Here is a 17,041-nt window from a genome sequence, read left to right as displayed (position 1 = left end):
CCCTATGCTGGAGACTGAACCCCACCAGAGAAGGTAGGAAGGGGCCCGGGGCGGAGGGATACCCCGCTGGGAGTTTAGCGTGTTTTGGGCAGACTTCCTGTTCAGATGGCAGTGCAATTACCACTGCCAACAGGGCCCAGGGTCGGGACCCAATGGAGTGGAAGGGCCTGGGTCCCCCTACCCTCACCCCAGCTGATGGTTGGCTCTCCAACAGCCAGGGAGAGCACCCTGGCTACTCAGGCCTCGAGGCCACTGAACTTTTGGACTAGCCCTGTGGGCCATATTTTCCCTGTAGCAGGGGCTCTGAACTTTTGGAGTAGGCCCGTGGGGCTGTATTGCCCCTCAGTAAGGGATATCAAATTGTGAGGTTGTTATTGCGGGGGTGTCACACCCCATGACAGGGGGTGCATCCTGGGACACACAGGCTTAACTTTAAGAAGTATTTAAGTGCTGTTCTGAAGTGGCATGGACTAAACAGATTTATTAGGTGCTTTACAGAATAAAGGCCTATCATAGCAGTTGATTTTTACAAGATATGCAGCAAAACCTGCATCTGGGAGCTCAAAGTAGAAATTAAGCAAGTAAATGCCATTTTTCTCTATACATCCAGTGTTATTCAGGGAAGCTGATAGACTTTCCAAGCTCTTGGGTAGGGTTTAGGTGGGCAGCTTTATCTTACCAGAAGGGGAGGGGAGTCTAGGGCAGAATGGGCAGGGCTGGGGTAGTCAGTTCTCAGCGCTGCCTGGAGCGCACCATTCCCCCTCCCCAACTACCCTCAGCACTATCTGCAGTGTACTGTGCAGGGCTCTGGCAATGATTTAAAGGGCCCAGAGCTTCCCGTGGCCACTGCTGTCATTCTGGTAGCAGCAGTCAGGAGCCCTGGACCCTTCCGAATCACCAGGTGCCCTGGGCATTTGCCTCCTTTTTCCCCCATCAGAAAGCCTGGTGCTACATTGATTTTCATTAATATACTTTATGTCATGGTACATGTTTGTTTTCAATAATATCTTTAATTAAAATGTTTTTATCTGTATTGAAAAACATTTAGATGGTGTTGCGGTAGTTATACATTACGGCTGTGTCTACCCTGCACCCCTTTTCCGGATAAGGGATGCAGATTAGACCAGTCGGAATTGCAAATCTGCGGGGGATTTAAATATCCCCCATGGCATTTGCATTTACATGGCTGCCGCTTTTTTCCGGCTTGGGGATAAGCCAGAGAAAAGCGCCAGTCTAGAAGCGATTCTCCGGAAAATAAGCCCTTTTCCGGAGGATTTCTTATCCCCAAGCCGGAAAAAAGCGGCAGCCATGTAAATGCTGTGGGGGATATTTAAATCCCCCGTGGATTTTCAATTCTGACTGGTCTAATCTGCATCCCTTTTCCGGAAAAAGGGTGCAGTGTAGACACAGCCTACTTGTCTTTCCACTCGGTGCTTTTGCCTATAAAATCACTAATAATTTTATCTATAAAGCAAACTAAAATAATCTTGAAATGTTATTGTTTCTTATTAAACCCTCTTGTTAAGGCATATAATTCAATACATGAGTAAAACAAAGCTAAGGAAATCACTCACTCCAATGTTCTCTCCCCTTTCATTTAGCAGGGGAATAAGCTTGAAGGGAAGAGATCTGCTCTGGTTGCCTACAAGTTCCTTAAGTGCTACTGATGCATTTCCAATTAATCTGAAAGATAAGTGGATAAAATGTAATATTAGCATGTACTCTGAATTATACAGACAGAAATAGCCTATTAGCTGTAGCCAGTTCATGCTTGCTGTCTCTTACATAACCAAATGGGTCCAAAATAGTAAAGCATATAAAGACTTTAAAAAATAAAAGCAACTAAAATGTTGCAACTGTTCTCTAATTGTAGCTTAATTATTTGTTTTCTACTTTAGCCCCCAAAGTGTGCTAGTTGTTTCACTGAAGACACAATTCTTACCTGAATTCGTTTTTTAGTTTCAATTTAAAATTTAACACGAGTGAGTCTGGCAAACACTGGGAAAGAAAGAGTATATGGGAGGATAAGGGTTACAGCCATAGGAAAATGCATTTTCCAGTGTAGGAAGAGGCAACTATTAGTCCTGTAAAAGTTATTAATTAACACTTGAATGTCCTGCACATGTATGATACATATATATGTGTGTAGCTATCTCTGGCAAATCAGTTCACCTCTCTGAACCACAGAGTTCCCACATGTTAAATTGAGAAAATTTATCTTCCTTTGTACAACATTTTGAGATCTACAAATGAGACACCATCAGAGTTAGGTATCAAAGCTTTGTATATATCAAGGACCATCCCCAGCTAGAACAGTAGTGCAATCCAGTCCAGGAATACCAGTGGGCTGGGTAATGGAGAGGCCTATCTGTTCCCATCCTCCAAGCCATGGTCCTTCCTGCCATCAATCTCCCACTCTGCCCATGGCACCCTGTCCCCCAAGGGAGTAGCCTCGGCGATTTCCTGGGGCCTGGTGCAGCAGCAGTTGGTCCCCCCTGCACTCCTCATGGTGGTCCTCTCCCCCCGCCCCTCCCTACTCCTAGTACTCCTGGGCCAGCTTGTGCAACTGCTCTGGCAGAGGGAGTCTGAGACCCCTGGTATATATGAAGAAGATAAGGAAAAAGAAGGCTGTAACTGATTCACTTGCTGTAAGCATCACAGAACTAATCTACCAGCCTACTGACGACATAGACTATGTCCGGGTATGTCTACACTATAGCATTAATTCGAACTAACTTAATTCGAATTAGTTAATTCGAAATAAGCTAATTAGAATTAGTGCATCTAGACCTAAAAACTAATTCGAATTAGCGTTTTGCTAATTCGAACTAGCATGTCCACATTGAGTGGACCCTGAACCAAAGTTAAGGCTGGCCGGAACCAGTGCCGGCAGGGCATCAGATTTGGACTTAGAGTGTGGAGCTGCTGTCTCAGGCTAGCCGAGGGCTGTGCTTAAAGGGACCCGTCCCCCTCCCCGGACAGACAGTTCTCAGGGTTCCCCACTTGCTTGTCTACCTCGATGAGGGACAGCAAAGCAGTCCTGTCTTGGAGTGCCCCCAGTACCCGCACTCGGCACATCACAGCACTCAGCCATCAGCCCGGATGCACTTGCCACAGGCTGCCATCCGGGGGAGGGTCAATCGGGGGGCTGTCAGGATCCAGGAGGCCCTGCAGGAGAGCTTCCACCCCAAGGAGCTCGCAGAGCCACCACAGTCCTCCCCATCAGGGGCTCGTGCCCCATTCCTCCCTCACCTCATGCCCCATTCCTTCCACTTACCCCTCCCTAACCCCCCTTCCTGATGTAAAAAATAAAAGACATGTGTGTTCAAAAATAGAAACTCTCTTTATTTAACAAAACTAGGGGGGATGGATTAACCTCTGGGGAGACTGGGAAAAGGAGGTGGAAGAGAGAGAGTGGGAAAGGGGAGGGGAAAACCTGGGAGGAGGGAGCTGGAAAGGGGAAGCCAGGGGAAGAAGGAGGAGGGGAAGTGTAAAACTATGGTACGCCATATCTTCAGTACTGTGTACAGATGTGGTTGTCTCACCTGAAAAAAAGATATTTTGGGCTTGGAAAGGGTTCAGAAAAGGGCAACTAAAATGATTAGGGGTTTGGAACAGGTCCCATATGAAGAGAGGCTAAAGAGACTGGGACTTTTCAGCTTAGAAAAGAGGAGACTGAGGGGGGATATGACAGAGGTCTATAAAATCATGAGTGGTGAGGAGAGGGTGAATAAAGAAAAGTTCTTCATTAGTTCCCATAATATAAGGAGTAGAGGACACCAAATGAAATTAATGGGTAGCGGGCTTAAAACTAATAAAAGAAAGTTCTTCTTCACAGAGTGCATAGTCAACCTGTGGAACTCCTTGCCACAGGAGGCTGTGAAGGCTAGAACTATAACAGAGTTTAAAGAGAAGTTAGATAAATTCATGGAGGTTGGGTCCATGGAGTGGTATTAGCCAGGGGGTAGGAATGGTGTCCCTGGCCTCTGTTTGTGGAAGACTGGAGATGAATGGCACGAGACAAATCACTTGGTCATTGTCTTTAGTCCATCCCCTCCGGGGTACCTGGTGTTAGCCGCTGTCGACAAACAGGCTACTGGGCTAGATGGACCTTTGGTCTGATCCAGTACGGCCATTCTTATGTTCTAAGCTCTGGGCTCAGGATCAGGGGTCTCACTGGACCAACTTGATTTTCATGCAAACCTGCTCCTGGGTTCACATGTGGCCTTTGGTGGCCAGGCTGGCAGCTATCCTGCCCTAGATGGCCGCTTTCCTATGCCTAGTGCGGTGATCGTGGACATTGGAGGCCTCCCCCCAAACCTCAATGAGGTCCACGATCTCCGGACTATACCAGGCGGGCGCCCACCTCTGGTGGCCCTGGGCAGGCTCCTGTGAACCTCCAGCCTGATCCTGGGAAGAAGCAGAGGGCTGGGTGGCAGTGGGTGGCTGGCTCATGCTGTGCCAGGTGCAGGGTCTGCTGGCTGGGTGCTGGCAGGCTTGCAACTGGCACAAGCACTGTAGCCAGACCATGCCCCTTTAAGGGCTCCAGGGCCAGGAGGAGGACAGAAGAGTTTCCCTGGTTTGGCTCAGAGTGGCCACCAGGGCAACCTGGGAAGAGCTAGCTTCCAACTAGCTACACAGCCCTTAATTCGAACTACGGAATTCGAACTAGGTGTTAATCCTCGTAGAATGAGGTTTACCTAGTTCGAATTAAGCGCTCCGCTAGTTTGATTTAAATTCGAATTAGTGGTTTGTATGTGTAGCCCCTATTAAAGTTAATTCAAAAGGCTGTTAGTTCGAATTAACTTTGCAGTGTAGACGTACCCTCCTTGATTAGGCTTTTCTGCTCTCTGAGGGTATGTCTACACTACCCCACTAGTTCGAACTAGCGGGGTAATGAAGGCATACCGCACTGGCAAATGAAGCCCGGAATTTGAATTTCCCGGGCTTCATTTGCATAAGCGGGGAGCCGCCATTTTTAAAACCCCGCTGGTTCAAACCCCGTGCAGCGCGGCTACATGGGGCACGAAGTAGGTAGTTCGAACTAGCCTTCCTATTCCGAACTACGGGTACACCTCGTGGTAGTTCGGAATAGGAAGCCTAGTTCGAACTACCTAGTTTGAGCCCCGTGTAGCCGCGCTGCACGGGGTTCGAACCAGCGGGGTTTTAAAAATGGCGGCTCCCCGCTTATGCAAATGAAGCCCGGGAAATTCAAATTCCGGGCTTCATTTGCCAGTGCGGCATGCCTACATTACCCCGCTAGTTCAAACTAGGAGGGTAGTGTAGACATACCCTGAGAGCAAAAGGCAGATTTAGACTGTAGTTCAACACCTGCCTGCCAAGAGAAGCTGCCCGGGCAATTTGCTAGCTCATGTCCTCTCCCAAGCCAGCTTTGTCAACTTTGGGGCTGCACTATCAAGTTCAAGCTCCCTCAGAAGAAGGAAGCTGCTAATACTTAGCAAACCTCCCCTCAGGCAGAATTCTACCATGGAGCGGGGGAGGGGACGGCGAGGGGCGGGGCAGGGGTGGGCAAGAGACTCCCAATGCACAGTCTTTGTTATGCTGGAAGAAGCTGTTGTATTCTGGGGGGAGACCCTTTGTCTTAATAGATTTAATGTAAATGATCCTAAAAACATAACAAGGTGTTTACAGATGAACAATACACTATGCAAGTCTTTGTAGTGTGAATTATCTATAAATGTAAAAAACAAGGCATTTCCTAATCTGAAATTATACTCTGGGTATGTAGTGATGGTTTGTTCAAATCATCAAGCAGATTCCTAGAATAACTGAGTTATCTATTGATGAGATAACCGTGGCTAAGTTTACTTTGCAAACATTAAACATAACACTGCAGTATTCCTGCCACACTGCAAGAAAAATTTTCTACTTGAAAGCTTAAACTGAGCCATTGTTGGCATTCCCGGAAAAAGCTAAAGATCCTATGGCACTTCCCAAATTCAAGGGGCAAATCTAATATTCTAGTCATTTTTCTGTGCCTTACTAAATAAAATGTCATAAGAACCTAGCTTATTGTTTGCAAAGTACTGTGGGGTTCATTATGCACCAAACATAAAATGTAAATATACATTCTAGGTTGTTCCAGTCTATTCACTATTTATGTTTTTCTCTACAGTAAGACTAACCCATACACTTTCAGCCTGAATTACTTGTTAGAATAGATGAAAGGAAACAGTACAAGAGGTACACTAATTCTTCCCAGGGGATATCCATGGAATCTTGCAGCTTTCTCTGTCACCTCTTATCTGAGGTGCAAGAGAAAAAACCCCAAACCAAATCATTTCTCCTCTCATTTCAGTGCAAGCAGCCAATCTGTATGCTTGGGATAATACTGATGTCATAAATTTGGGAATGGACTTTAGGAGTACCACATCTACGTTTGTGTCATGGAAAATGAATGCTGTAATTTATACAACCCTGCATCTCAGTGTTGCATGCTATGAGAAAAACAGAACATGCAACATTAGTGCTGCACCCTGCCTGGTACTAAGCACCTCCTGAAGAGTTCTGAGTGCTCCCTTGAAAAAAACAGGAGCTGCACTCTTCACTTTTCTGGGACAATCCCTCAGAGATTTAAAAATACATACTTCCTACAGTTCTTCCAGGCTGAGACTTTCAAAAAGGACCAAGAGCTTCAACACCCAGGAATTGTTGAAACTGTGGTGGAGAATCTCAGAGTGTGGGTTTGTAGACTTGTATGATGGCACTAATAAACAGCAGTGTAGGCCCTGGAACTTGGCTGGGGGGTTGGGCTCATAAATCTGGAAAGGAAGGTGAAATTCAGTAGCAGCTGTGTGCCTTAGGTGTTCCTCTGAAGAACCTACTTTATAATGTCTTTTACAATCCAAGTTAAATAATGCTAAACTGCTTCCTTTGTTTTATAGAAAGCAACTTATTCATTTTAATAAAAGCTGTAGAACTGGAGGTATGTGGAATTTTTCTGTGAAAACATGATTCACAACACAGTTTATTAGTTGCAAAAGTACCTCTGTGGCCCTTCCCACCAGCTGTAGCATTTCACCAACACATTTCAAACAGAACTCATGAGAAATGTGTTGCATCCTAACGGATTAGGAACTCCTGGAATGAATCACACAGATGCAATAAAATAAGATTCCACAGACCACTGGTTTAATCCTGTAGTTCTCAGAACACCACAACATGCAGTTTCCCCCTTTGCAGCTATCTGAATCAAAACCTGGACTGGATTCGTGTGACCTGGCTAGTGTTCTCAGTACAATAATTCCTCACTTAACACATGCCAGCAGCTGCACAAGGCTTCTCCTGCCTCCCTGCAAAGCGGCAGAGGTTTGCCGCTCGCCGCGCCATTCCCCGGTGACCCCCTCTGGCCGGATGCCTTGTGTCTGGCCAGAGGGGGTCACCGGGAAACGGCACGACGAGCAGCAAACCTCCGCTGCTTTGTAAGGAGGCAGGGGAAGCCCCACATAGCGTGACCAGCCAGCTGGGGAAACTCAACCGTCGGCTGCAAAAGCCCCCTTACCTGTCCTCTCTTTCCCTTCTCCAGAGCCAAACACCTCTCCTTCCTGCTATAATCCAGTCCCCTTTCACCCCCAACCTTATGTCCTGGTCCCAGCTGCTAACAAGTGCGGGCTAGAGCCTCCAGGCACATGTGGCTCTCAGCAGCCCAACAAAGAGGGGCTGACAGGAGCACTTCCAGGTTCCAGCTGATGCCCTAGTGGGAGTTGTACTCTATGCATGAGCAGATGACTGACTACATTGTACATGTGATCACAGCATTCGTCCCCTCACTCAAGTCATTCACGTGTTTGTGTTAAACTGCAATGTCTTGTACTGAATTGTTAGATATTGTATCTTGCTATGTGTTACTGTATCCCTTATCATGAGTGAAAAGCATAAGGAAAGTGATATATCTGCTTCTGCAAGCAAGAAGCATAGAAAATCATTTACATTAGAGAAACTTGAAGTGATTAAGCACCCATGGTTGCTGTGTCTCCGTGGTCTCCCCCACCACTGTGGTGGCTGGGAGCTGTGGGGTTCCCTCTCTGCCTACAGCATCTGGAAGCTGCAGGTTGACCATATTTATCCCAAAGGGAAAATAGGATACCTCCAGCTACTCGCCCCCTCAGGAAGCTGTTGCCCCTCTCTGGAACCCTACTGGGGTTCCCACAGGCATCCCCAGGGGTTGAAGCAGAAAATGTCATGGTCATCTCTGGTAGTCACAGATTCAATGACTTCCATAACCTCATGACATAAACACAGTGGCTACGTCTAGACTAGCATGATTTTCCATAAATGCTTTTAACGGAAAAGTTTTCTGTTAAAAGCATTTGCGGAAAAGAGCGTCTAGATTGGCACGGACGCTTTTCCGCAAAAGCACTTTTTGCAGAAAAGCGTCTGTGCCAATCTAGACGCGCTTTTGCGCAAAAAAGCCCCGATTGCCATTTTCGCGATTGGGTCTTTTTTGCGCAAAACAAATCTGAGCTGTCTACACTGGCCCTTATGCGCAAAAGCTTTTGCGCAAAAGGACTTTTGCCCGAACGGGAGCAGCTTAGTATTTCCGCAAGAAGCACTGATTTCTTACATGAGATCGTCAGTGTTCTTGTGGAAATTCAAGCGGCCAGTGTAGACAGCTGGCAAGTTTTTCCACAAAAGCAGCTGCTTTTGTGGAAAAACTTGCCAGTCTAGACACAACCAGTGTTTCTTATGTTGTGTAGTCCTTCAAATGCATTGGAGGTTGATGGCCACTTCTTTTTGGGTGACTTTCAACCTCTAAAGCTCACTTGCCTCGGAGAGAATACAAGGGATTCAGTGTGTAAGGGTGTCATCATCATCGTCTTCTTGTACCATGGTAATAGGAGTGCCACAGGGTGGTATGATGTGAAATGCATTTCATGTGACTTCATGAGATCTCTGAGCAGTGATCATTGTACCTCTGAGTACTGTGGTCTTATAAGACTCAGGATAAAAGGGCATAGAAAGTTTGTTGCTCAGCTGAAAGATGTAGTATTGATAGGCCTGCACTGGTGGGTGTATCTTTCTATAATGAGCTTTGCTTTGTTGTCCAATATAAGTTAATTTAATTTAAATTGTTGTCCAACTTGTGGCAGTTTTGTTCTTAGTTGTCTGCTGAACAAAACAGTTGCTGGTGCCATGCTAGTTGAACAGTGGTGAGTGGTTTGATAACTGTAGAGGAAATAACTTCTGTTTCACATCCAGTCCATCAGCTGCAACAATTCATAGTGCTTTCCTGGATGTTCACATAAAATTCTCATCTTCTCCATTGGCTTGCAGCCAGTGCAGAGAAAGTTTGCTCAATTTGCTGCGTAACTTGGCTTCAAACTACAAATCTTGAAAGGAAAGGACATTTTCATTTTTAATAACAGCAGTTATTGTAGTTTGGGTATAACAGCATTGGCAGACCTAGTACTAATCATTTCAACTTTTGGATAAAAAGAATAGTAGTATCTAATAACCAGTAATGTTTTCCATTAGAGAGATCACAAAAATTCATGTGAATCCATGGGGATGTGGGCAGAAGAGACATGTAAAGAAGGAATGTGGTTTTCCAGAACTGCTGACAAGAGTATACTCTGTAAGACTTAAGGTGAGTTTCAAGAAGGCTATCAATTCTCCAGAACCAGATTTTTTTTCTCCAAGCACAATGTAATGGTAAATTTCATATTCTTTACATGCATACCTTGAAAATGCTTTATGCAAAATACTTCTTGTAAAGGTATCGTTTGAAAAGTTATAATCTGCTGACAGTGTATACTATTATTTGTGTGCATGTATTATTATTATTGTATTTGAAATTAGAAATATGAACTGTGGTCCTGATGTAGACAGTTAATAAGGGTATTTCAGAAATTTGATGGCTCATTGATAAATACAATTATCTGTACATGGACTTGTTTTTCGTGTAAGCCTGGGAGAGAGAGATTATGGTTAGTCCTACCAAGACATGTGGCCATCTCATGCTGGGACTTGTTCACTAAAAGCGAAAAAAAGTTTAACCTGAACACAAAGGATTCCTGCCTTTGGCAAAATCTTATATAAAGGTGGGAAACCAAACAATAGGGGCTGCTGCCAGACATCAGAACATCTCTGCTTACCACCCAAGAGGACAGCTGAAAACATCTAAGACTGATCAAGGGGAAGGATCAAGCCAACACTGGAAGGCTGTTCAGTCTGTGAAAAAAGCTTGTCAGAATAACGGGGTGAGATATTCCATGTGACTAGGCCCTTCCTTAGTGTATTCATCTTAGTTGGCATGTTTTGTTTTATTTTGCTCAGTAACTTACTTTATGTGTTATTACTTATAACCACTTAAATCCTCCTTTTTTACATTTAGTAAAATAACTTCTGTTTAAATAATTGTTACCTGGTCAGGGGAAGCAGCTGTGCCCATCTCTCTTTACATAAGAAAGAGGGCAAACACCCTGTATAAAACAGAGTACGTTTGTGTTAACACAGATGTGTCCAGTGTTCACGTTCTATTGGGGCTGTTCACCTCAGTACTGAGGCAAATCCTTTTAACTGAGCCTCCCCAGAGCTGAGCTGAACTGATCTCAGGATCTATATTATACTGCTGAATGCCGTGACTCCTTTCATGTGCCAGTACTGGGGTTTAGAGAGCCTGACTCAGCAGGACTGAGGGGTGCCCATGAGGCAGGAAGGTTGGCTCAGTGGTATTTATCACTTGAAGTGCTGAATCAGAAGGGGATGTCTGTGACCGACCCACACAGGAATTTTGTTTTTACAAATCCCTGGTGACCTTTGTAAACCAAATCTAGTGTGTGATCCCACAAAAAATGTGGCATAAGTACTGTATCTCAGAGTAGGTAGGAGGTCATAGTCCACAAGAGTAAATTAACCTTTAACAGAGGCAAACGACTGTGGGACAGCTTGTGTTTCAGGAGTCAAACATTATAAACTATGCAGAAGTTTTTTCCAGTGATCTCTTCAGATGGTTCTGATGATTATTTATTTGTTGTTACAAGAGAGCTTTGCAAATGGTGTGAGAGAGGTGGAAGTTTACATGTGCTTTTACTTTCTCCATAGTTTTGGTATTAAATGTTTAGGGAATACACTTGAAGATGTAATGAGCATGGTTATCCTTTCCAGGCCAATGAACTACTTGGTAGTCATAATCTTGTCGTTTGAGTATCCACTGCTCAGTGAAAAATAGTGGGCAAAAAGAGGGACTGTTGAACACATGTTGGTTCAAGGAACTTCTGATCAGTCAGAATCATGAAATGACATCTGTCAATGTATACATGAAAAGGGAAGAATCCCCAGGCTACAGCAAGAGCTTCTCTTTCTGTATGAGAGCATCATTGTTCCAGGGGTGAAAGAGCCTTTCTGCCACGAGCAATGGAGTAAAACTGACCACATTGGTTGGCCTATGTGAAGTCTGCTTCTAATCCAGCAGAGCTAACATCTACTGAAAGTTCTTACTGGAATCAAAATATGACATGACTGTATCTCGGGTCAAGAATTTCTTTAGTTCCTCAAATTTATTTTGATGTTCTTCTGCCCATACCCATATGCAATGTTTCCTGGTTAGATCTTTCGGAGTCTGTGTGATAATGGCTAACCTCAGATTATGCCACAACAATTTGCTAGCCCTTGCAGCTACTAATTTGAGATGGGTTCCTGGGCACATTGGCACTGTGACTGTCCTTATCTTTCTTAAGATCTGCAAAGACCCCATCTTTGAAGAATATGTATCCAAAATATTCAAATGTGGGTTTATTGTACTCACATTTGTCTGGGTTTAACAGGAGATTCTGTTCCTGCAATCATTCAAAAATAGCTGCTAGTTCACAGTCATGCTTTTCAGATGTGGTGCTAAATATTAATGCATCATCACTCACATTCAGAACTCTAGGGATTCCAGTTAGTACCCCATTTACGGGTATTGGAAGTTGAAGAAATGCCCAAACTGAGTCACTTACAGCAGCATAGACCCACAGGTTATGTATCTTTATTCAAGGTGGAGCTCAAGTTGATGGTTTCCTGCTCTGTTTGTAGCTAACTAAACTCTCTTTAGTCCAAACCAAAACCTGGCATGGACTCTCCACTTTGCTGGCCACACATACACCTGAACAGAAGGGTATTTGAAATTCAGATCCAAACTGGCTTGAAACCATTTCTTCTGTTTTGTAATCATAATGATATTTAATCTATTATAAAAAATCAGATACACTGCGCCATTATTTCGAGATAACTAGCATTATTTCGAAATAACAATGTGAGCATCTACACAGTCATTCTGTTTTTTCAAAATGATTTCAAAATAACAGACTGCTTATTCCAAAATCTGTAAACCTCATTCTATGAGGAATAACACCTATTCCAAAATAGTGCTTTCTAAATAAGGCGTGTGTAGATGCTCCACTGCTGCTATTTCAAAATAGAATGGCCCTGGTAAGGGGCTAAGTTATTCCTCCCCAGTTCCTTCTGGGGCTCTAACTCGAGCTAGCACGTCTACATTAGGGAAGCCTGCCTTGGACTAATTTTGAGGTTTCCCTGCAGTATAGACATGCTATTTTGAAATACGCTATTTTGGAATAACTATTCTGGAATAGCTTATTTCGAAATAGGGTACGTCTGAACTGCACGGCTAAGTCTCCCGCAATCAGCATCAATCCCCGGGTGACTACTGAAAGCAATCCTGAAGATTTTAATAGGCTATTTTAATATATTTAAGGTATTTTATATTACATTATGCTGTAAAAAAATCTAGATGATGAGGATTTGCCCTTTAGCCTATGATTCCCAAAGCTGTGGGAACAACTAATTTAAGGGAACTAGATATCTATTGAAGAATTTCAGCTGTCTTCTTTCTTGCATAGATTTCTAGCTCCTGAAAACAAACATCAATATTAACAGAAGTAAATCACTGAGGGTATGTCTACACTACAGCGCTAATTCGAACTAACTTAGTTCGAATTAGCTAACGCATCTAGAACTAAAAACTAGTTCGAATTAGTGTTTTGCTAATTCGAACTAGCATGTCCACATTAAGTGGACCCTGAACCGGGGTTAAGGATGGCCGGAAGCAGTGCCAGCAGGGCATCAGATGAGGACTTAGAGCGTCTCAGGAGCTGCTGTCTCAGGTTAGCCGAATGCTGTGCTTAAAGGGACCCATCCCCCACCCTGGACAGACAGTTCTCAGGGGTGCCCAGCTTGCAAAGCAGTCCTGGCTTGGAGTGCCCTGAGTGCCCACACTGGGCACATCACAGCACTCAGCCATCAGACTGGCTGCACTTGCCGCAGGCTGCCATCTGGGGAGAGGGGGCAATTGGGGGGCTGCAGGAGAGCTTCCACCCCCAGAAGCCCGCAGAGCCAGCCCAGTCCTCCCCATTTGGGGCTCGTACCCCATTCCTCCCTCACCTCCTTCCACTTACCTTTCCCTAGCCCCCCTTCCTGATGTACAAAATAAAGAAAACGTGTGGTCAAAAATAGAATCTCTCTTTATTGAACAAAACTGGGGGAGACTGGGAAAAGGAGGTGGATGAGGGGAAGAGAGAGGGTGAGAGGGGAGGGCAACTAAAATGATCAGAGGTTTGGAAGAGGTCCCATATGAAGAGAGGCTAAAGAGACTGGGACTTTTCAGTTTAGAAAAGAGGAGACTGAGGGGGGATAGGATAGCAGTCTATAAAACACGAGTGGGGTGGAGAGGGTGCATACAGAAAAGTTCTTCATTAGTACCCATAATAGAAGGACTAGAGGACACCAAAGGAAAGGAATGGGTAGCAGGCTTCAAACTAGTAACAGAAAGTTCTTCTTCACAAAGCAAAGAGTCAACCTGTGGAACTCCTTGCTGCAGGAGGCTGTGAAGGCTAGAACTAGAACAGAGTTTAAAGAGAAGTGAGATAAAGTGATGGAGGTTGGGTCCATGGAGTGCTATTAGCCAGGGGGTAGGAGTGGTGTCCCTGCCCAAAGTTTGTGGAAGGCTGGAGAGGGATGGCACGAGACAAATGGCTTGGTCACTGTCGTTGGTCCATCCCCTCCAGGGTCCCTAGGGTTGGCCGCTGTCGGCAGACAGGCTACTGGACTACATGGACCTTTGGTCTGACCCAGTACGGCCATTGTAAGCTCAGGGCTCAGGATCGAGGGTCTCAGTGGACCACCTTGATTTTCATGCACACCTGCTTCTGGGTGGCCAGGCTGGCAGCTCTCCTGCCTTAGAGGGCCACTTTCCTGTGCCTAGTGCGGAGGTTGTGGACGAGGTCCACGATGTCCGCACTAGACCAGTCGGGTGCCCGCCTCTTGCGGTCCCGGGCAAGCTCCCGGGAGCCGCCAGCCTGGTCCCGGGAAGAGGGGGAGGGCTGGGGGGCATCGGGTGGCTGGCTTGAGCCGTGCCAGGTGCAGGGTCTGCTGGCTGGGTGCTGGCAGGCTTGCACCTGGCACGGGCATCGTAGCCAGCCCGTGCCCCTTTAAGAGGTCCGGGGCCAGGAGGGGTGCAATAGAGTTTCCCTGGTGTTGGCCAGAGTGGCCACCAGGGAAAGCTGGGGAGGGCTAGCCTCCCACTAGTTCGAATTAAGGGGCTACACACCCCTTAATTCGAACTAGTAAGTTCGAACTAGGCTTAGTCCTCGTAGAATGAGGTTTACCTCGTTCGAACTAAGCGCTCCGCTAGTTCGAATTAAGTTCGAACTAGCGGAGCGCTAGTGTAGCGCCTATCAAAGTTAACTTTGTAGTGTAGACATACCCTGAGGTTGAAAAGAAGAAGTTACCAAGTTGCACTTCTGCAGATGGGGGGAATAATTTAAACAGACCTGTTTAAATTACAGATGGTACAGCTAATTTTGATTCAGGGAAGAGACAGAGGCTTTCCCACAACTGATTTTTGTTTACTTGCTGAAGAATTTAATACATTTTGTTAATTTGATTTAATGTAGCCGGCAGTGATTTTTTTTAAAATCATAGGTTACCCGAGCAATTCAATTTGCATAAATGTGTATATACTTCAGAGAATTTACAAAACCAAATAAGATTGCACTCACATACTATCTGGACGAGTCTCATCAACCACACCCTGGCAACCCATGATGCTTGTTCAAGAATAGCTGTATAACCATTATGAAACTTACCTTGTAAAATGTCAGTACATTTCCTCATGCCTACCTACCCTGACTAAACAAAATGATAATGGAGAACTTGTTTGAATACAGGCAGTCCCCGACTTACGCGGATCCGACTTATGTCGGATCCGCAGTTACGAACGCGGTTTTTCTTACCCCGGAGGACACGGACTGCGGGACCTCGCGGTCCCGCCACCCGTGTACTCAGGGGCGAGAAAAGCTGCTCTGCCTCTCCCTGGTCTGCGGACCAGGAAGACGCGGAGCAAAGCTGCGGAGGGGCTCGGGCAGCCGGGCAGCCCAGGCACGCCTGGGCTGTCCCACTGCAGGTGTGCTCCAAGGCTTTGCTCCCCGTCTCCCTGCAGACCAGGGAGACGAGGAGCAAAGCCGCGGAGCACGCCCGCAGGGGGACAGCTCAAGCGCGCCCGGGCTGTCCCGCTGCGGGCGTGCTCCAAGGCTTTGCTCCCCGTCTCCCTGGTCTGACCAGCAGACCAGGAAGATGGGGATCAAAGCCTCGGAGCACGCCAGCAGTGGGACAGCGCAGCGCGCCTGGACTGTCCCGCTGCCCGCGTGCTCTGCGGCTTTGCTCTGTGTCTCCCAGGTCAGCAGACCAGGGAGACGGAGCAAAGCCGTGGAGGACTTGGGCGTCCCCACCCCCGTCTCCCTGGTCTGCTGGGGGGGGGGTGCAGCTAGTGCCCCCCCCCCCGAGCAGACCAGGCTTTTCTTGCCTACCCCTGGGGTAGAGCAGCTGGGGGCTGCCGGGTTGGTCCCGCAGCGCTGCTCCGGACTAACCCGGCAGCACCCCAGCTGCTCTGCCCCAGGCGTCCTGATTCAGCCGCTGCTGGTCAGTTTCAGCAGTGGCTGAATCAGGACGCCTGAGGCAGAGCAGCTGGGGTGCTGCTGGGTTGCTCCAGTAGCGCCGAGGAGCCGTGCTACTGGAGCAACCCAGCAGCACCCCAGCTGCTCTGCCCCAGGCATCCCCAAGTCAGCCGCTGCTGAAACTGACCAGCGGCTGACTACAGAAAGCCCAAGGCAGAGTTGCTCTGCCCCAGGCTTCCTGGAATCAGCCGCTGATCAGTTTCAGCAGCAGCTGACTTGGGGACTGGGTTTCTTAAGTTGAATCTGTATGTAAGTCAGAACTGGCGTCCAGATTCAGCCGCGGTTGAAACTGATCAGTTTCAGCAGCGGCTGACGCCAGTTCCGACTTACATACAGATTCAACTTAAGAACAAACCTACAGTCCCTATCTTGTACGTAACCCGGGGACTGCCTGTATGCTGTAATTTTTAAACAGCACAATAGGAAGCCTCCAGGCATACATTTGCCAATATAAATACTTGCTTGTATAATCAGATTTAACATGAAGTATAAATTGGATCTCCTGTACAGTAGCAGATTTCAAAAGATAAATTGACAATTTCAATTTGACATCAGTGGTATGCCTGTATTGCTTCCCCAATATAAAAAAGTAGAATCCATAAACTACAGGTAAGCAACTTTTAAACATATCATTTCACTTTTCATATAGCTAAGTAGTCCATTGGTATTGGTCTTAACACTTCCTGACAGAATCCCAAATACCAGCAGAATTGTAACCCCCCATCCTTGGCTAGTATCAGGAAACCCTAATTCACAGCTCTACCTAACAGGTTTATGTTTTTGTAGTAAGACGCTATGTTTCTATAATATTGTCAGATCTCACTGAGTATAAATGGGGACATATCATAATAGTGTGGCTGCTCCATAGCCCTGCCACCATTCCTTCCTTGGTTTTTCTTCCTGAAGTGAATCTACTCAGCTCTCCATACACACAGCTGTGCTGGAGATATGGCTTAGCCCTCTTGCCAAGCCTTAACAAACATAACCCCATACATGATAACAAGAGCCCAAATTAACATATACCCACCACACAAAAAGGTCCCTCTGCCCTTTGCATCTTTTCTTCAGCC

General features: G+C 46.2%; 1 protein-coding gene across 4 annotated transcripts in view; it reads right to left on the bottom strand.

Moving 5' to 3' along the window:
* Positions 1-17,041, bottom strand: part of MYOF (myoferlin) — a 150,191-nt gene that overhangs the window by 96,665 nt on the left and 36,485 nt on the right. For all 4 annotated transcript variants that reach the window (XM_075935158.2, XM_075935159.2, XM_075935160.2 and 1 more), the window contains exon 4: positions 1,575-1,683. In XM_075935158.2, the coding sequence (XP_075791273.2) occupies positions 1,575-1,683 (109 nt within the window). The remainder of the gene's footprint in view (positions 1-1,574; positions 1,684-17,041) is intronic.

The sequence above is a fragment of the Pelodiscus sinensis genome, chromosome 8 (assembly GCF_052426305.1).
Source record: "Pelodiscus sinensis isolate ZL-2025 chromosome 8, ASM5242630v1, whole genome shotgun sequence".
Classification (NCBI taxonomy): Eukaryota; Metazoa; Chordata; order Testudines; family Trionychidae; genus Pelodiscus; species Pelodiscus sinensis.
Note: the sequence above shows the minus strand (reverse complement) of the source record. Positions and strands in the feature narration are given on the sequence as shown.